We start from the raw sequence: 17468 nt of genomic DNA, 5'->3' as shown, positions 1-17468 counted from the left end.
ACTGCCTTAATACAGTGGCTTATGCAACCATAGCTCATATATGAGATAAGATCTCTTCCATAACTATGTTCTAGATCAGTCCTTCGCAATGTCAAATGCGGTCTGAACGCTTCATCTGTCGTATATCTACCATTTTCGAAATTTTCCTTGCTTGCCGCGTGTAATGCAGAGCTTATATTTAGAATATTTTTTTAATCATATTGATTCAAAAGCAAAGTTGGTAATCATTCCCATGTAAAAGATACAATATAAAGGGTCATCCGGTTTCACAAAGAAAGTTGAATCATTTAATAGACTTATCAGGAACATTTTCGCTATCTAGTTATTATAACTGTTTTTTCAAGCACATTGTAAAGATTTTCTGAAGAGAGAGTGAAAATCTGTTAACATAGTGATAGCTTGGTACTATTGTCATTGTTTAACTTGTCTCAACCCTTTTGGCGCTGCAGTCACAAACGTAAAACATTCATTTTTGAGACAGCTGGGGACAATCAACCCCATCGATCATATTTGTTCTAACCCTTAAGGCTTCGTATTTGCACAAAAGCGTCAGCCTGGCAGGCCGCCGATGCCGAGTCTCACCAATGCTCTATACAATAGTATATTATGTATTATATAAAATTGGTACCGAAAGGGGAAAACAAGTTTTCTACCTGAGGATTTAACTGCCATATTTGTTTAATGTAGTTATTGTAGTGATGTTAGCATTTTGCAGGAGCAGTACACATTGAAATGGTGTACTTAATATTCTCGTTATCCTTTTCTAAGTTTAATGGACGATGAAGTGGGTCATATCCCTATGACAGGGCACGCTTTTAATATCTGATTTGTCCATGACCAATAATAAATTGAAATATCAATATTTATAGATCATAAACTGATGCTGTATCAAAAGCAACTTGACAATTCAATCCCAGCGCACAATTGATGAGCCATATCAAGTGACCCTCTCACAAATATAATTTATCAATTCAGTTTTATATTCATATTTCTCCTTCAACAAATAAATCACCATCATTTATTTAGTGAAAAACGACAACGTCTTCTATAACCTTCTGAACTATAAAAATAAATCGATGGGCTATTGACGCGCTAGACTGATAACATTGCCTGTGGTGAGCTTACAAGCGTTAAAAGAGTTATAGATTATAGACCACTTTTTAATAAAAGCATACAATTTATAGTTGAAGTCCACCAATCTTAAAGCTGCACTCTCACAGATTGAACGTTTTGACAACTTTTTTATTGTTTGTGTTGGAACGAGCTAATTTTTGCGAAAATCCATAGAAACCAGTTATATCAGACTGCTGACAAAAATCAGATCGCAGAGTTTTATATTTAAGTACAAAAATGATGTGTTATGCATTTTGCTTAAACCGTTAGTAACAGTTTAAGCCATAAAACAATAACTTTTGAACGGAAATATGAATATCTACGATCTGATTTTTTGTCAGCATTCTTATATCATTGGTTTGCAGATACCAAAAATTTGCCCTTCTAAGACAAAAAAATAAAAAAGTTGTAAAAATGGTAAATCTGTGAGAGTGCAGCTTTAAACACATGACAATAACAATCATGTCAAAGGGAGACAAACAGAACCTCCAACATCAGAATGTAAACAGACTTTTCAATCAAACAAGGACATCTTTAAACAAGAAGTATCTTTAAAAAAATGCTCGTCCGAGATATACCAGCGGAATGAGTTTGACTAGTGTTCAAATGGTTTAAAATTGCTACAATAGTCCAGATATCGATTTTGGTTTAATTGTTGTGTGGAAATACTTTAGTCAGTGCAGCTTTTGAAAGGAATATCATAACCATGCACAGTATTACAGAATTATTTTATGTTTGACATGTTATTTTTTAATACAGAAATGTGTTCAGCCTTAAAAATTAAACGAAATTTGTATGCCATGTGCTGTATTATTAGAATCATTGTAGGGGGTCAATATATATGACTAACTGGATCTGCATGAGTTCTTGATAACATTTGTTTAGACTTTATAATGATCGACCTTGAAAGTAGCGTACGCCAGTTTGCTAGTGGCTTTAATTGCAACTAAACGCTCTTATAAAATATAAAAAAGTATCAACTTTAATGACATATCATTATGAATAAAATATATAACAGACTAAAAGTACATAATGAAATATAAAATAACTCTTCATACTACTTTATTTCGCTTGTAAGAATGTCCTTCTCTTACTATACGGGTCAGAAGTATCTCTTTAGTCCTATATCGTCAGCTAATTGGTCAGCATTTAAGCACAGCCCGAATCAATGTTTTTGTTAAGTAGGTCGCAACGCCAGGAAGGGAAGCAAAGCAGGACCGTAATAACAAAAAACAGTCATGTCCGAAAATAAAACATTGTGAATACTATTTTTAGCGTTTTACTTTCGTATTTATTTTTATGGTATTTGACTCATAGTGTTTTCAGTTTAAAGGAATAATAACCAATGGCAATCTTAATTTTATTCAGTTCATTTCTGTCAATTTCACAGGAAGTCAGGGTAATTTCAGACGGCTTAAAGCCGAAAAAGTAAAAGACAGTCTATCTAGAATATTAACTGATTTACAATTAAGCAAATACCAAGCATATATTCGTGGTATGATTTTCTGGATGTGATTCTTTATCATACAATTATTATTTTTTGTGTACATTTTTGCGTGAAATCCTTTAGATGCAGAGTTAAACAAACTAAAGAACTCTTTTACATGAAAAAGCTGTCATGTTTGATCAATTCTAAAAGTTTGAAGTACATAGTGAAAAAAAGAAGATGTTAACGATTAAAATCTTACTTTTTTACCAAATTACATTTACATAAACAGGTTAATTCTCCTAGCTCGTTTGTCAAGCATTAACCTGGTTTGGTGTACTTAAGTGAATAAAATACTGCATCCGTGAAAACTGAACGCGCTTATATGGTTGAACCCGTGAGGTTGAAGTTACAAGCAGTTAATTATTTGATATTGCTGGACAAAAAAGCCAATATTTATCAGATCGCCATATTCATACACTTGGAGTGTCAACTTTATTATCCCTAAACTTCATAATAATAAAAGCTATTACTAATAGGCGGAATTCAAGGGCACCATTCAAATGCCCTCGATTGGGCACACGCTATTTTTATAAAAACAACAACATCGATGCCCCCCGAATGGCAACCAGTTAGTCATTTTGTTGCATGAAATGTTTGTGGGGTGATTTTTGACAGTCATGACAAACCAATCCAGTTTGAAGGACATGGTCTTTGTGGTTAAGGTCATTGTGGTCCTGAATTTTGATATGCTGACCTTAAAAAATAGGCCTAAGAATACCCTAGTTTTCAACCGAATATTTTGAGTGCTAGGTCACCGAGGCCTTTGACCTACTGACTTCGAAAAGAATAGGGGCCAACTGCTGGTCATGACCAACCTCGTTTCTACTTTGAGGACCAGACAAACCATATTTATCAATCGGACAAGCTGACCTCAAAATCAATAGGGGTCATTTGCTGGTAATGTCCAACATATCTACCATGTTTGAGGACCGTTGGACAAAGAACACCCTAGATATCAATCGGACAAGGTATTTGTGTTCGAGGTCACTATGACATTGACCTTAGATTGATCTCAAAGTAAATAAGGATCATCTGCTGGTAATGACCAACCTCCATATGAAGTTTGAAGACCTACTCTATTTATTAATCGGACAAGCTTTTTTGTCCAATGTCACCGCGACAATTACCACGATATCTAAGGTCATTTGCTGTTCATGGACAACCTCCCTGTCAAGTACGAAGAGCTGAAATACTTAGTAGCAAGCATGCTCTTGTTTGCAATCTGACATTTTATGCCCAAAGTCACCACGACCCTAAATTTATCTTTGACCTACTGACCTCAACATATATAAGGGTCATCTGCTTGTCATGAACAACTTTCATGCTAAGTTTGAGGACCGTATGCACAAGCATACAGTAGTTATTAATCGGATAATACTTTTGTGTTCAAGTTCATCACTACCGTAACCTTTTGACCGACTGGTCTCAATATCAATATGGTCATCTGCTGGTCATTACCAGCCTCTCTACCAAGTTTAATGACCATAGGCCTCTAGTTATCAATCAGACAAAAAATGGTGTACCGACCGACGGACCGAAAAGTGTAAAGCAATACACCCCGCCCCTTCGAAAGGCTATACAATGTATATATTGGCTATTATAGTCATGTTCTTCATTGACCAATTACCCTTTGAAGATACTGGTGAGCCTCACGCCAAGTTTTGAAAAAATTGGCCTAGCCGTTCTAAGGTAGATGTCGTTTAAAATAAGACTTTTCTCAACGGACAATGGGCAGCCCCCAAAACACACATTGTGCACAAACAACTAACCTTTACATTCTCCATAGCTTATACTCCCAAGCGGGTCATGAAAGAAAACATGTTAATGTTTTATTTTTGTTTTATTTGAAGGAATGGAATAGTTAAGAGATCAAGTGTAAATTACCTTTCTTTACAGTGATGGAATTTTAGCTGAACAATATTTATTCAATGTTGTTCCACGCGTTTCATTAAAACCAGTTTACTTATAAATATATCAACGTTCTTCTACTGAATGTTCGACACAGCGTATCGTTTACTGCATGTAGCTATCAGACTGTGGCGGGAAAAGCCTTGGCCATGTTGCTGAACTCCGCTGCCATTTGCACTGAAACGTGTTATACATGTACAAGTTAAATATATGAATAAATTGGAAGTTTGGCATATACAAACAATTGTTAATTTCTGACATTTGTAAACCGTGCTTGTTATTATGTTGCTATTTGTTCAAAAAAATCAAAAATTAAAGCACTGAAAGTATAAAAGGAAGGTGGAGTAATATTTAGTTCATTAGTTGATAATGAATGTTGTTATCCTTGTATGAAAATCTTCTTTAACTGAGAGAATTTAGTGTATCCAAAGTCAGTCATAGGCAATACTTGTCTGTCAGAGAATTTAGTTCAGCCTCGGCTCTGGTGTGGTGTCCATCACAACAGTTCCTGTGCTTAACGATCACGTGGAAACAAACATCACTTTCAGAATTACCTTTTCTAAAACCATTGAATGTTTTTATATTTGTAAATCGCTTTTAAAAATATGAAAGCATCGCAATAAGAATATAAATATTGCAAAGAATAAAAAAATCATTGAAGTTCGTACCTGTGAATACAAACGGTCCTCCTTTCATCTCATCTGTGTCCAAGTACCCGTCCCCTGAAAGGGCGTATAAATGTAAGGAATACCTTATCAAAGCCACACTTCATCAAGTGTCAGGACTACCATAACAAAACCGCACTTCATCAAGTGTCAGACCTACCATAACAAAACCCCACTTCGTCAAGTGTCAGGACTACCATAACAAAACCGCACTTCATCAAGTGTCAGGACTACCATAACAAAACCGCACTTCATCAAGTGTCAGACCTACCATAACAAAACCGCACTTCGTCAAGTGTCAGGACTACCATAACAAAACCGCACTTTGTCCAGTGTCAGACCTACCATAACAAAACCGCACTTCGTCAAGTGTCAGGACTACCATTACAAAACCGCACTTCATCAAGTGTCAGGACTACCATAACAAAACCACACTTCATCAAGTGTCAGACCTACCATAACAAAACCGCACTTCGTCAAGTGTCAGGACTACCATAACAAAACCCCACTTTGTCCAGTGTCAGACCTACCATAACAAAACCGCACTTCGTCAAGTGTCAGGACTACCATAACAAAACCGCACTTCGTCAAGTGTCAGGACTACCATAACAAAACCCCACTTTGTCCAGTGTCAGACCTACCATAACAAAACCGCACTTCGTCAAGTGTCAGGACTACCATAACAAAACCGCACTTCATCAAGTGTCAGACCTACCATAACAAAACCGCACTTCGTCAAGTGTCAGGACTACCATAACAAAACCCCACTTTGTCCAGCGTCAGACCTACCATAACAAAACCGCACTTCGTCAAGTGTCAGGACTACCATAACAAAACCGCACTTCATCAAGTGTCAGACCTACCATAACAAAACCGCACTTCGTCAAGTGTCAGGACTACCATAACAAAACCGCACTTCATCAAGTGTCAGGACTACCATAACAAAACCCCACTTTGTCCAGTGTCAGACCTACCATAACAAAACCGCACTTCGTCAAGTTTCAGGACTACCATAACAAAACCGCACTTCATCAAGTGTCAGACCTACCATAACAAAACCACACTTCGTCAAGTGTCAGGACTACCATAACAAAACCGCACTTCATCAAGTGTCAGGACTACCATAACAAAACCGCACTTCATCAAGTGTCAGACCTACCATAACAAAACCGCACTTCATCAAGTGTCAGACCTACCATAACAAAACCCCACTTTGTCCAGTGTCAGACCTACCATAACAAAACCGCACTTCATCAAGTGTCAGGACTACCATAACAAAACCCCACTTTGTCCAGTGTCAGACCTACCATAACAAAACCGCACTTCGTCAAGTGTCAGGACTACCATAACAAAACCGCACTTCATCAAGTGTCAGACCTACCATAACAAAACCGCACTTCGTCAAGTGTCAGGACTACCATAACAAAACCGCACTTCATCAAGTGTCAGGACTACCATAACAAAACCCCACTTTGTCCAGTGTCAGACCTACCATAACAAAACCGCACTTCGTCAAGTGTCAGGACTACCATAACAAAACCGCACTTCATCAAGTGTCAGACCTACCATAACAAAACCGCACTTCGTCAAGTGTCAGGACTACCATAACAAAACCCCACTTCATCAAGTGTCAGGACTACCATAACAAAACCCCACTTTGTCAAGTGTCAGGACTACCATAACAAAACCGCACTTCATCAAGTGTCAGACCTACCATAACAAAACCGCACTTCGGCAAGTGTCAGGACTACCATAACAAAACCGCACTTTGTCCAGTGTCAGACCTACCATAACAAAACCGCACTTCGTCAAGTGTCAGGACTACCATAACAAAACCGCACTTCGTCAAGTGTCAGGACTACCATAACAAAACCACACTTCGTCAAGTGTCAGGACTACCATAACAAAACCGCACTTTGTCCAGTGTCTGGACTACCATAACAAAACCCCACTTTCCCCACTTTGTCCAGTGTCAGGACTACCATAACAAATCCCCATTTCGTCCAGTGTCAGGACTACCATAACAAAACCGCACTTTGTCCAGTGTCAGACCTACCATAACAAAACCACACTTCGTCAAGTGTCAGGACTACCATAACAAAACCGCACTTCATCAAGTGTCAGACCTACCATAACAAAACCGCACTTCGTCAAGTGTCAGGACTACCATAACAAAACCGCACTTCATCAAGTGTCAGGACTACCATAACAAAACCCCACTTTGTCCAGTGTCAGACCTACCATAACAAAACCGCACTTCGTCAAGTGTCAGGACTACCATAACAAAACCGCACTTCATCAAGTGTCAGACCTACCATAACAAAACCGCACTTCGTCAAGTGTCAGGACTACCATAACAAAACCCCACTTCATCAAGTGTCAGGACTACCATAACAAAACCCCACTTTGTCCAGTGTCAGACCTACCATAACAAAACCGCACTTCGTCAAGTGTCAGGACTACCATAACAAAACCGCACTTCATCAAGTGTCAGACCTACCATAACAAAACCGCACTTCGTCAAGTGTCAGGACTACCATAACAAAACCCCACTTCATCAAGTGTCAGGACTACCATAACAAAACCCCACTTTGTCAAGTGTCAGGACTACCATAACAAAACCGCACTTCGTCAAGTGTCAGACCTACCATAACAAAACCGCACTTCATCAAGTGTCAGACCTACCATAACAAAACCGCACTTCGTCAAGTGTCAGGACTACCATAACAAAACCGCACTTCATCAAGTGTCAGGACTACCATTACAAAACCCCACTTTCCCCACTTTGTCCAGTGTCAGGACTACCATAACAAATCCCCATTTCGTCCAGTGTCAGGACTACCATAACAAAACCGCACTTCGTCAAGTGTCAGGACTACCATAACAAAACCCCACTTCATCAAGTGTCAGACCTACCATAACAAATCCCCACTTTCCCCACTTTGTCCAGTGTCAGGACTACCATAACAAAACCGCACTTCGTCAAGTGTCAGGACTACCATAACAAAACCGCACTTCGTCAAGTGTCAGGACTACCATAACAAAACCCCACTTCATCAAGTGTCAGACCTACCATAACAAAACCGCACTTCGTCAAGTGTCAGGACTACCATAACAAAACCCCACTTCATCAAGTGTCAGGACTACCATAACAAAACCGCACTTCATCAAGTGTCTGGACTACCATAACAAAACCCCACTTTCCCCACTTTGTCCAGTGTCAGGACTACCATAACAAATCCCCATTTCGTCCAGTGTCAGGACTACCATAACAAAACCGCACTTTGTCCAGTGTCAGACCTACCATAACAAAACCGCACTTCATCAAGTGTCAGACCTACCATAACAAAACCGCACTTCGTCAAGTGTCAGGACTACCATAACAAAACCCCACTTTGTCCAGTGTCAGACCTACCATAACAAAACCGCACTTCGTCAAGTGTCAGGACTACCATAACAAAACCGCACTTCATCAAGTGTCAGACCTACCATAACAAAACCGCACTTCGTCAAGTGTCAGGACTACCATAACAAAACCGCACTTCATCAAGTGTCAGGACTACCATAACAAAACCCCACTTTCCCCACTTTGTCCAGTGTCAGGACTACCATAACAAATCCCCATTTCGTCCAGTGTCAGGACTACCATAACAAAATCGCACTTCATCAAGTGTCAGACCTACCATAACAAAACCGCACTTCGTCAAGTGTCAGGACTACCATAACAAAACCGCACTTCATCAAGTGTCAGGACTACCATAACAAAACCCCACTTTGTCCAGTGTCAGACCTACCATAACAAAACCGCACTTCGTCAAGTGTCAGGACTACCATAACAAAACCGCACTTCATCAAGTGTCAGACCTACCATAACAAAACCGCACTTCGTCAAGTGTCAGGACTACCATAACAAAACCGCACTTCATCAAGTGTCAGGACTACCATAACAAAACCCCACTTTGTCCAGTGTCAGACCTACCATAACAAAACCGCACTTCGTCAAGTGTCAGGACTACCATAACAAAACCGCACTTCATCAAGTGTCAGACCTACCATAACAAAACCGCACTTCGTCAAGTGTCAGGACTACCATAACAAAACCCCACTTCATCAAGTGTCAGGACTACCATAACAAAACCCCACTTTGTCAAGTGTCAGGACTACCATAACAAAACCGCACTTCGTCAAGTGTCAGACCTACCATAACAAAACCGCACTTCATCAAGTGTCAGACCTACCATAACAAAACCGCACTTCGTCAAGTGTCAGGACTACCATAACAAAACCGCACTTCATCAAGTGTCAGGACTACCATTACAAAACCCCACTTTCCCCACTTTGTCCAGTGTCAGGACTACCATAACAAATCCCCATTTCGTCCAGTGTCAGGACTACCATAACAAAACCGCACTTCGTCAAGTGTCAGGACTACCATAACAAAACCCCACTTCATCAAGTGTCAGACCTACCATAACAAATCCCCACTTTCCCCACTTTGTCCAGTGTCAGGACTACCATAACAAATCCCCATTTCGTCCAGTGTCAGGACTACCATAACAAATCCCCACTTCGTCCAGTGTCAGGACTACCATAACAAATCCCCACTTTCCCCACTTTGTCCAGTGTCAGGACTACCATAACAAATCCCCACTTCGTCCAGTGTCAGGACTACCATAACAAATCCCCACTTCGTCCAGTGTCAGGACTACCATAACAAATCCCCACTTCGTCCAGTGTCAGGACTACAATAACAAAACCCCACTTTCCCCACTTCGTCCAGTGTCTGGACTACCATAACAAATCCCCACTTTCCCCACTTCGTCCAGTGTCAGAACAACCTCAATAAAACAAAACGTCATCAAGTGTATGTCTTTCCTCAACCAAAACACACTTCATCAAGTGTATGTCTTTCCTCAACCAAAACACACTTCATCAAGTGTATGTCTTTCCTCAACCAAAAACACACTTCATCAAGTTTGTGTATTACCTTATCAAGACTACTATACTTATTCCAGCGTATAGGTTACTTTCGCCAAACCACACTTCATCCAGTGCACGGTTTGCTTATAAAACCCACTTCATTAAGTGTACTGGTTACCATCACCAAACTACACTAACAACACCACACCTCATCAAGTGTTTTACTCTTACTTCTCACTTATATTACAAACAAGTAGGCGAGTGTACAGAAATGACTGGAACATTGGATGTTTTCGTTAGGTTAAACCACGTTGCTGGCACAACTAGTATAAATTAGAATACCCTTGAGCAGTTTTCACCATAGCTCTTGCAAACAGGTATGTTTAACACGTTCGTCTAAATAATAACGTTATTAAAGATACTTAAAATGGCTATAACTATAGTGTGCCCCTTTCTACTTTGTGTTCTTGAAAACAAGTAACATGTAATAGATGACTTGAAGTGAAATCTTAATGATTAAGAATGGGCAGCTTGAGCTTAGCGAAAGAAACCTTCCTTAATCATTAAGATATTACTCCGCAGGTCATCTAACTGACTTAGAATGCAACCTTACTGGCTGACACATTGGCAATGCAAACTCTGACGCAAGGTGTGTGTATCAGATACGTGGTAAAAGGCGAACCTTTAAACACATTCATAATGATTAAGTTTTTTCTTAATGGTTTATCTGCAAGTCTAGTGGCTGAAACTGTACATCGTTTTCTAAAATAAGTAATAGGAAACATATACAGGTACAGACTTCGGCAAAGACTACTGCTAATATTTCCAAAATACGCCAGACATCCTACCATTGAAATCGGCAAAGTCGAAGATGACCTGCGCGTCCTGTCGTGACACACCCTCCTCACGTGCGAACTCCTCGAGCGACACGCGCTTGTCATCGTTAACGTCATACCGCGTGAACTGGAACTCACTAGGAACAACCTCGAAGCGCGAGTTTCCTACGTATGGGTTCCGGGCTATAGTCTGTGGATGGAAATAAAATTATCATCTAAACAGCCGTACATTTCATACCGAAAAGTGTTGACAAATATGACATCGATCTGATACACAATGTGTTAATTAAATGTCTTCATACTGTAACTGATTACCTGTTTATTACAGACGTTGCCGCACACGAAATGACAATCAGTGACGTTGACGTCAGGACTGGACCGGCTGGCGCACCAACGGGGGCATATGACGTCACACACGTTCGTATACCCCGGAAGCTGCGTCGTTGTCTCTGTAATGTCATACAGCAGATTGGTTAAACACTTCTTACAAAATGTATGCAATACTAGATATTTACATTTTAAGTAATAGAATGCCGAAAATAAGAATTATATTTGATGGTTGAAGGCATCACATGGATGACCACATTACATTAGAGGATAGATCTACGCATAAGTATTACATTTAAATGCAATGAAAGGAAACGACGTCATACTGATATCGTACAGTACAGTTTTGAAGAACTTGGACCCGTTGCAATAAAGTTTTTAGTCGATTTTAGTTGCATATTGAAATACTGTTAGTGCTACACATGTGTGGGAATTAAACCTTTCCCAGTGTTTAAAGTGAACACACACAGGTGAAGATAAACAAAACATACAGATTTAAGAAGATTGACTTCATTAAAATGATCCTTTACTGAAACGGCCCCCTGGTGCACGAATCGCCCCCTGGTGCCTTAAAAGGGCCCCTGGTGCCTTAAAAGGGCCCCTGGTGCCTAAAACGCCCCCTGTGCCTAAAACGCACCCCCGATACATTCAAAAGGTCCCTGGTGCCTAGAACGCACCCCCAGTGCATTAAATGGCCCCTGGTGCCTAGTACGCACCCTGGTGCATAAAACGGCCCCTGGTGTCTTTAACGCCCCCAGGTGCATTAAACGGGCACTGGTGCCTGTAACGCCCCCCCCCCCAGGTGCATAAAACCGCCCCTGACGCCTGTAACGCACCCTCGGTGCATAAAACGGCAACCTGGTGCATAGAACGCACCCCCGGTGCAATAAACGGCCCCTGGTACCTAGAACGAACCTCCTGGTGCCTCAAACGGCCCCTGGTGCCTAGAACGCACCCCCGGTGCATAAAACGGCCCCTGGTGCCTAGAACGCATCCCCTTTTGCCTCAAACGGCCACTGGTGCTTCAAATGGCCTCTGGTGCCAAGAACGCACCCCCGGTGCATAAAACGGCAATCTGGTGCCTAGAACACATCCCCCTGGTGCCTATAACGGCCCCTGGTCCGTTAAATTGCTGATGTTGGTAAACACATACTTTTATGAAAAACATATATTATAATGTCTATTTAAACAATTGTTTATGTCAATGAAGTGAACGTTATACGTTGAAAGTTGACAAAGGCCCTAGGTTGATTTCTTTTTGACTTTTCTTATGAATTATTTTTAGCAAATGAAAATACAATTAAATGGGCGTGAACAAACAAACGCACTTCGAAGTCGTCCATTAAAATGTCTGCGGTTATACGGTAAGTTGAAAGTATGTGCGTAAAAGCCATTTAAAATATACCAAAATAACTGGAGAAGTATACAATCATACTTTTGATTGAGTAGTTTTTAATTGTAAACACATCGGTAAAAGGAGTTCAATCAGCCTATACATTGGTAATGTCTTTGTTTCATTTCTCGGTTAAACATACTGTTTTTTATAAAGTATATAAAGTACTAGTATCAGGGGCGGATCCAGGAAATGACGTTAGAGGGGGCGTGACTTAGGGGCGTGACCTTTTGACACGCTCCCCGCCCTCAATTCCGAAAGTATATGGCATAAACGGTTTGTATGGGGATTTGGAGTTACTCCCTGAAGATAATTTTGACCATTTGTAGTAGTAAATTGTGCATTTTGAGCGTGTATTAATACATTTTTACATCCAATATTGACATAAAAAGTAAACTCAGAAGATTTTAGAGGGGCGCGCGCAGGGTGCATCCCCCCTCTAAACTCGCTAGTGAAAGAGCTAATTTAAATAAGTTTTTTTTCAAACTTTATATTTATGCACACTGGATCAGTTGCGTCTAAACGAAGGACATTAAGTCAGACTACTTACCCCTGACTGTTTGAGCCCTGTTAGACAGATGCGACATAGACTGCCTGATGGAGTTCAGGAGACTGATGGGCCGTCGATTCGTTGTGGGCTGCGGGTGATGGCGTGCCCAGGCAACCTGGCTGAGGGCTGACGGCGATGGGATCTGCTGTTGGTACTGGTGGTACAGGTGCGCAAAGTCCAAGAAGGAATAACCCTCGCAGCCCAGCATGACCGCTCCCAGCAGTATGTACGTGAATAGTCCCATAGCTGTAACATCATTACTTTAGGTCAGGCTTTCCTCAGTCCCATTATATCAGAAACCTTTTCGCCATTGAATTTAGGTTAGCCACATGTTTGTAGAATTATCATGTTTTAAAACTACCGATTCAACTCTAGTGTTCCTACATTATTTGTTTTAGATGAGTAAACTACTTTTCCTACCGCCTTTTCTTTCCATGTATTATAAACATACACACACACATGTAATAACAATTGTCTAATTCTTAGTTAAATTCTAAGCCATACAACGAATATGCAAGCACAATGAATTGCTTTTGTTTTGACAATATTTGTTCTGGTCTACAACGACCTTATAGCATTTAGGAAATAACAGCAACTTAGCACCACATCAAGCTGCTCATATCATGTCCGTATCAAATGAAAGGTGCTGGTAAGTGAAGAAGAAAGAAGAAATATGTTTATTATGATCAACCAAGCTTTTTGGCATTTAAAACTAGCAAAAATTGTCATGTTTCACGTATGATTATTAGTTGAATTAAGTACGAAACTGTAATTATGTATACTGCAACTATATATAACCCTATGTGTTCGTGTAATATGACTTATCGATGTCATATAATTCACATATTTGTAAAAAGCTAGCTTTCCTATGGTTCCCTAAACGGACGATACCACCTGGCAGTAAACGTATACATAGTGTGGTATTAGAATAGTTGGATAGAGTCATGGAACTCGCGGTAGACAATAACGTGGCACATATTTATTAATTATATATGAGGAGAAAGATCAACTAACCTGATTTCTTGTTATCCGAAACTTCCTATGTTTGTTTAAATCAGTCTGGCGTGGGATTCGAGTTTCAAATTATAATTATTTCGATGATGGATGCTTTTGCTTAATAATATCAAGTAGTTATAAGCGTGTCACCACGTTAATGTAACGTTTGTAGCGTTTGTGTCACATGGTTAAGCGTCGAACGTTATGATTAATGAAAAGCACGTCACGCTTTTGAAAGTGAAAAGTATGCATCAGTGAGGATTAAAATAAAATTTATTACTGATTAATTTGAATTAAATGTTTCTTTCAATGCTAAGAATGACGGTTGAATAGTTTTTAAGCAGTGGGGAGGGGGTATTTGCAAACGCTGTTTTTTCGTATTTTCGCTCAACTGTACCAGTACTGAATTACGTAATCTTAAACTACGGGAAGGGACTCAATCAAGATTGACAACTACTGAATTGGTTGTTGTCCGGTTAGGGCAGTGAGTAGCGCACTCGCTTCTCACCTAGGCGACCCGGGTTCCATTCCCGGCCTGGGCGCATATGTGAGTTTGGTTTGTGGTCACCAGGTTTCCTGCACAACACAAGACCACACGACCGATGCAACATCGTGCCACCGAAAGTGATTAATATAATGTTGTAATGTCATGAATGTGTTTCACAATCGTTGAAGAATAAGTTTAAACTAACTTCTGATTTAGGTGCCTTCAGATATAGAAAAGTGCACATGTCTATTTGAGACGGTGCTTTTATCACATTGAGTCTAATATGATAGAAACCGTTCCAACTGACCATTATCAGGAAGGCATAGACATGTTATCTTGAAGAATTGAGGTCGAGTCAGCCGAATATAAGGTTATATATGGCCGTCATGTTGGTTCTTGTGTTACTTGGTCAGCTTTCTGTACATGTAAGTGTCAGTTGTACCGTTTATATTTCTGATTGGCTATGTTCTTGAAATATATATATATATAGCAAAATAGTGTAGTAATATATACGTATGTTCATTCTCCGCGAATCTGCCGTATGTTCATCCTTACATCCTTACTTTACGAATACATGTATGTTCAGTATGGAATATGTATGTGTATGTTTTACATAAAATTTAAAGTTTTAAGCAAGTGATGTGATAGGGGACTACCGTCTTTCCCCCCCCCCCCCCAACCTGAATAAATAAATAATTAAATATGTGAATATCGGAGAGTAAAACTAAATACACCATATACATGCATATATATTTCGTGTTGTTGACTGTTGTTGTTGTTTTTGTTGTTTTTTTTTGGGGGGGGGAATGGTCGTACATGTTCAACGCTGCGTCCCTCCCCCAAAAGTCAACGCATGGAGCCGCCCTTGCTTGAGTGTTTTAGCATGAATCTAAAATTTGCAATACATATAATTAACACTAGCAGTAAAATAGAAAAAGTTGCAATTTACATTACATGTAAATCCATTCAATATGTGTGATTTTTGCTCAAATCAATGATTATTTTTAATAAACACTGCTTGGTGGACACCACTAAACTTCAGGTGTTGGGTCAGAGCCTGCCCGCGGAGCTGGGGACGACGCTGCTTTCACTGGTAGCGGAAGAACGAAATCTGCGCGCGCAGCTCGAGGCGGAAGCTGACCTGCTGGAGCGTGAACTCGACAAACTGACTACGCTCCGTCAAAACGGTTTGACAACGGCTACCTTGTTTACAATTACGTGGACACTCCTAACATCTACATAACAGACTTACTGACCCTTTTACGATCAGATAATACTATTTTCCATACATCTCAGAATGTATCACGCTTCCAACTTGTATGACACAACGCCATTGGTCCAGGGCTTGTCACGCGGGGTAGCCATGTTTTTCCATATTAGGTCACTGATCTCTATATCGTACCGAAATTCCGTATAATTTACGATTCCGATGAATAATATGAAACATTTCCCAGATAGCGTTGGCGTCTTGGTCATTGTTAATAGGTTGTTGGTGTGATATTTACGCTTCGGGGCTAGTAAGTGACCCGATATATATTGGAAGCAAAGCTCGAATCCGAATATTGTTTTCTGCGCCCTGTATATTCCACATCGGGTCACCTACTAGTCCCGTAACGTATAATATCTAGAACATTCATCAACAACCTAATATTCCCGAACCTTTCTGTCCATAACAGCGACGTGCGGGTGTCCGTCTTTGTCTAGCAGTCCTGTGGCCTTCACCGCCACACTCGGACACAACATCGCCACCCTCGGGAAACAGCAGGCCATCATCTATGAGGAGGTAAATATTCGAGTTAACCGATAAGGATAACCTCTTTGTCATGCATCTGAACGATCAAATATAACTAGCCACGAAATTATATGAATGCAAGGTCCTTGAAACTATACTATTTTTTTTTTGGCCAGGTGACGTTGAATCTCGGTGACGCGTACGACGTCCGTCATGGTATATTCACGGCGCCGTTCGCAGGCTTGTACGAGTTTACGGCGGTGGTGTTGAATAGGGGTGGTGTGAGCACGGGGTTGTCGCTGGTGCTAAACGGGGAGGCCGTCACCAAGGTCCAGTCTGGGGACAGCAGCTACTACACCATGGGAACCAACGCTGTCGCTCTCAAGCTCGTCGCTGGTAGGTCACCAATACGGAAACTCGTACGAAACACAACTTTCTAATATTTAACTAAGCATACAAACGTGTAACTCCAACAACAATGAGAGGGGGGGGGGGGGGGGGTCTGTGTTGGTCCAACAACAATGAGAGGGGGGGGGGGTCTGTGTTGGTCCAACAACAATGAGAGGGGGGGGGGGGGTCTGTGTTGGTCCAACAACAATGAGAAATGTTGAATGTTAACTTCAGTATTTAAGTCTTTTGTTTCATTCAATTATACTTGAGCACTCTGTAACGGGAAAGGGGTGGTGGGTGCACTGCAAGGAGATGCGTAATTGTGTTGATGTAGGGTATGCTGTGTGTTGATGCATGCATTATCTGTGACCGCAGGTGACGAGGTGTGGGTGCGGCACACGGACCAGAGCGACAGTAACTCTATCCAGGGGGAGTCCACCTCCTCCTTCACCGGCTACCTCATAGATGTCTGAGCCCCGTCCTGGGGTCGAGATTTGGGGTGATTGCGCGGTATTTTGGTTGCTGACATGTTTGTCATGGAAAATAAATATTTTATTTAAAAGTCTGTACTAAAACAAGTCTAGTTGTTTGGCGTCTTTGGTGAATACTCCTAGATCCATTATATAATAGATGCTATAAAAGTGGCTGACCTTGAAACCAAT

The 17468-nt window shown here is 40.6% G+C and overlaps 2 protein-coding genes across 2 annotated transcripts; one reads left to right on the top strand and one right to left on the bottom strand.

Moving 5' to 3' along the window:
• Positions 1-4423: 4423 nt before the first annotated feature.
• Positions 4424-14369, bottom strand: LOC128215832 (uncharacterized). The gene is made up of 6 exons (XM_052922442.1): positions 14216-14369; positions 13202-13447; positions 11247-11380; positions 10944-11121; positions 5179-5232; positions 4424-4687 (listed from the first exon to the last, which is right to left on the bottom strand). Exons 2-6 carry the CDS (start codon positions 13443-13445, stop codon positions 4632-4634), a joined length of 666 nt encoding a protein of 221 aa, XP_052778402.1. The 5' UTR covers positions 13446-13447; positions 14216-14369; the 3' UTR covers positions 4424-4631.
• A 144-nt stretch (positions 14370-14513) lies between these two features.
• LOC128215833 (complement C1q-like protein 4) lies at positions 14514-17395 on the top strand. The gene is made up of 5 exons (XM_052922443.1): positions 14514-15109; positions 15727-15871; positions 16361-16467; positions 16593-16812; positions 17182-17395. The coding sequence occupies exons 1-5, from the start codon at positions 15062-15064 to the stop codon at positions 17277-17279; spliced, it is 618 nt and encodes a 205-aa protein (XP_052778403.1). The 5' UTR covers positions 14514-15061; the 3' UTR covers positions 17280-17395.
• The last annotated feature ends 73 nt before the right edge of the window (positions 17396-17468 follow it).

Source organism: Mya arenaria, chromosome 14, assembly GCF_026914265.1.
Source record: "Mya arenaria isolate MELC-2E11 chromosome 14, ASM2691426v1".
NCBI lineage: Eukaryota > Metazoa > Mollusca > Bivalvia > Myida > Myidae > Mya > Mya arenaria.
The sequence above is the reverse complement of the archived record's forward strand: the minus strand, read 5'-3'. Positions and strand labels throughout refer to the sequence as shown.

Bases quoted from the DNA above. Each gene is read 5' to 3' on its own strand.
- LOC128215832 (XM_052922442.1), bottom strand. From the start codon at position 13,445: ATGGGACTATTCACGTACATACTGCTGGGAGCGGTCATGCTGGGCTGC. The intron at 5,233-10,943 runs GTAGGATGTCTG...ACGCCCTTTCAG, and splicing joins CGACTTTGCCGATTTCAATG to GGGACGGGTACTTGGACACA. The intron at 4,688-5,178 runs GTACGAACTTCA...AACACGTTTCAG, and splicing joins AGGACCGTTTGTATTCACAG to TGCAAATGGCAGCGGAGTTC.
- LOC128215833 (XM_052922443.1), top strand. From the start codon at position 15,062: ATGGCCGTCATGTTGGTTCTTGTGTTACTTGGTCAGCTTTCTGTACAT. The intron at 15,110-15,726 runs GTAAGTGTCAGT...ACTAAACTTCAG, and splicing joins TTGGTCAGCTTTCTGTACAT to GTGTTGGGTCAGAGCCTGCC. The intron at 16,468-16,592 runs GTAAATATTCGA...TTTTTTGGCCAG, and splicing joins AGGCCATCATCTATGAGGAG to GTGACGTTGAATCTCGGTGA.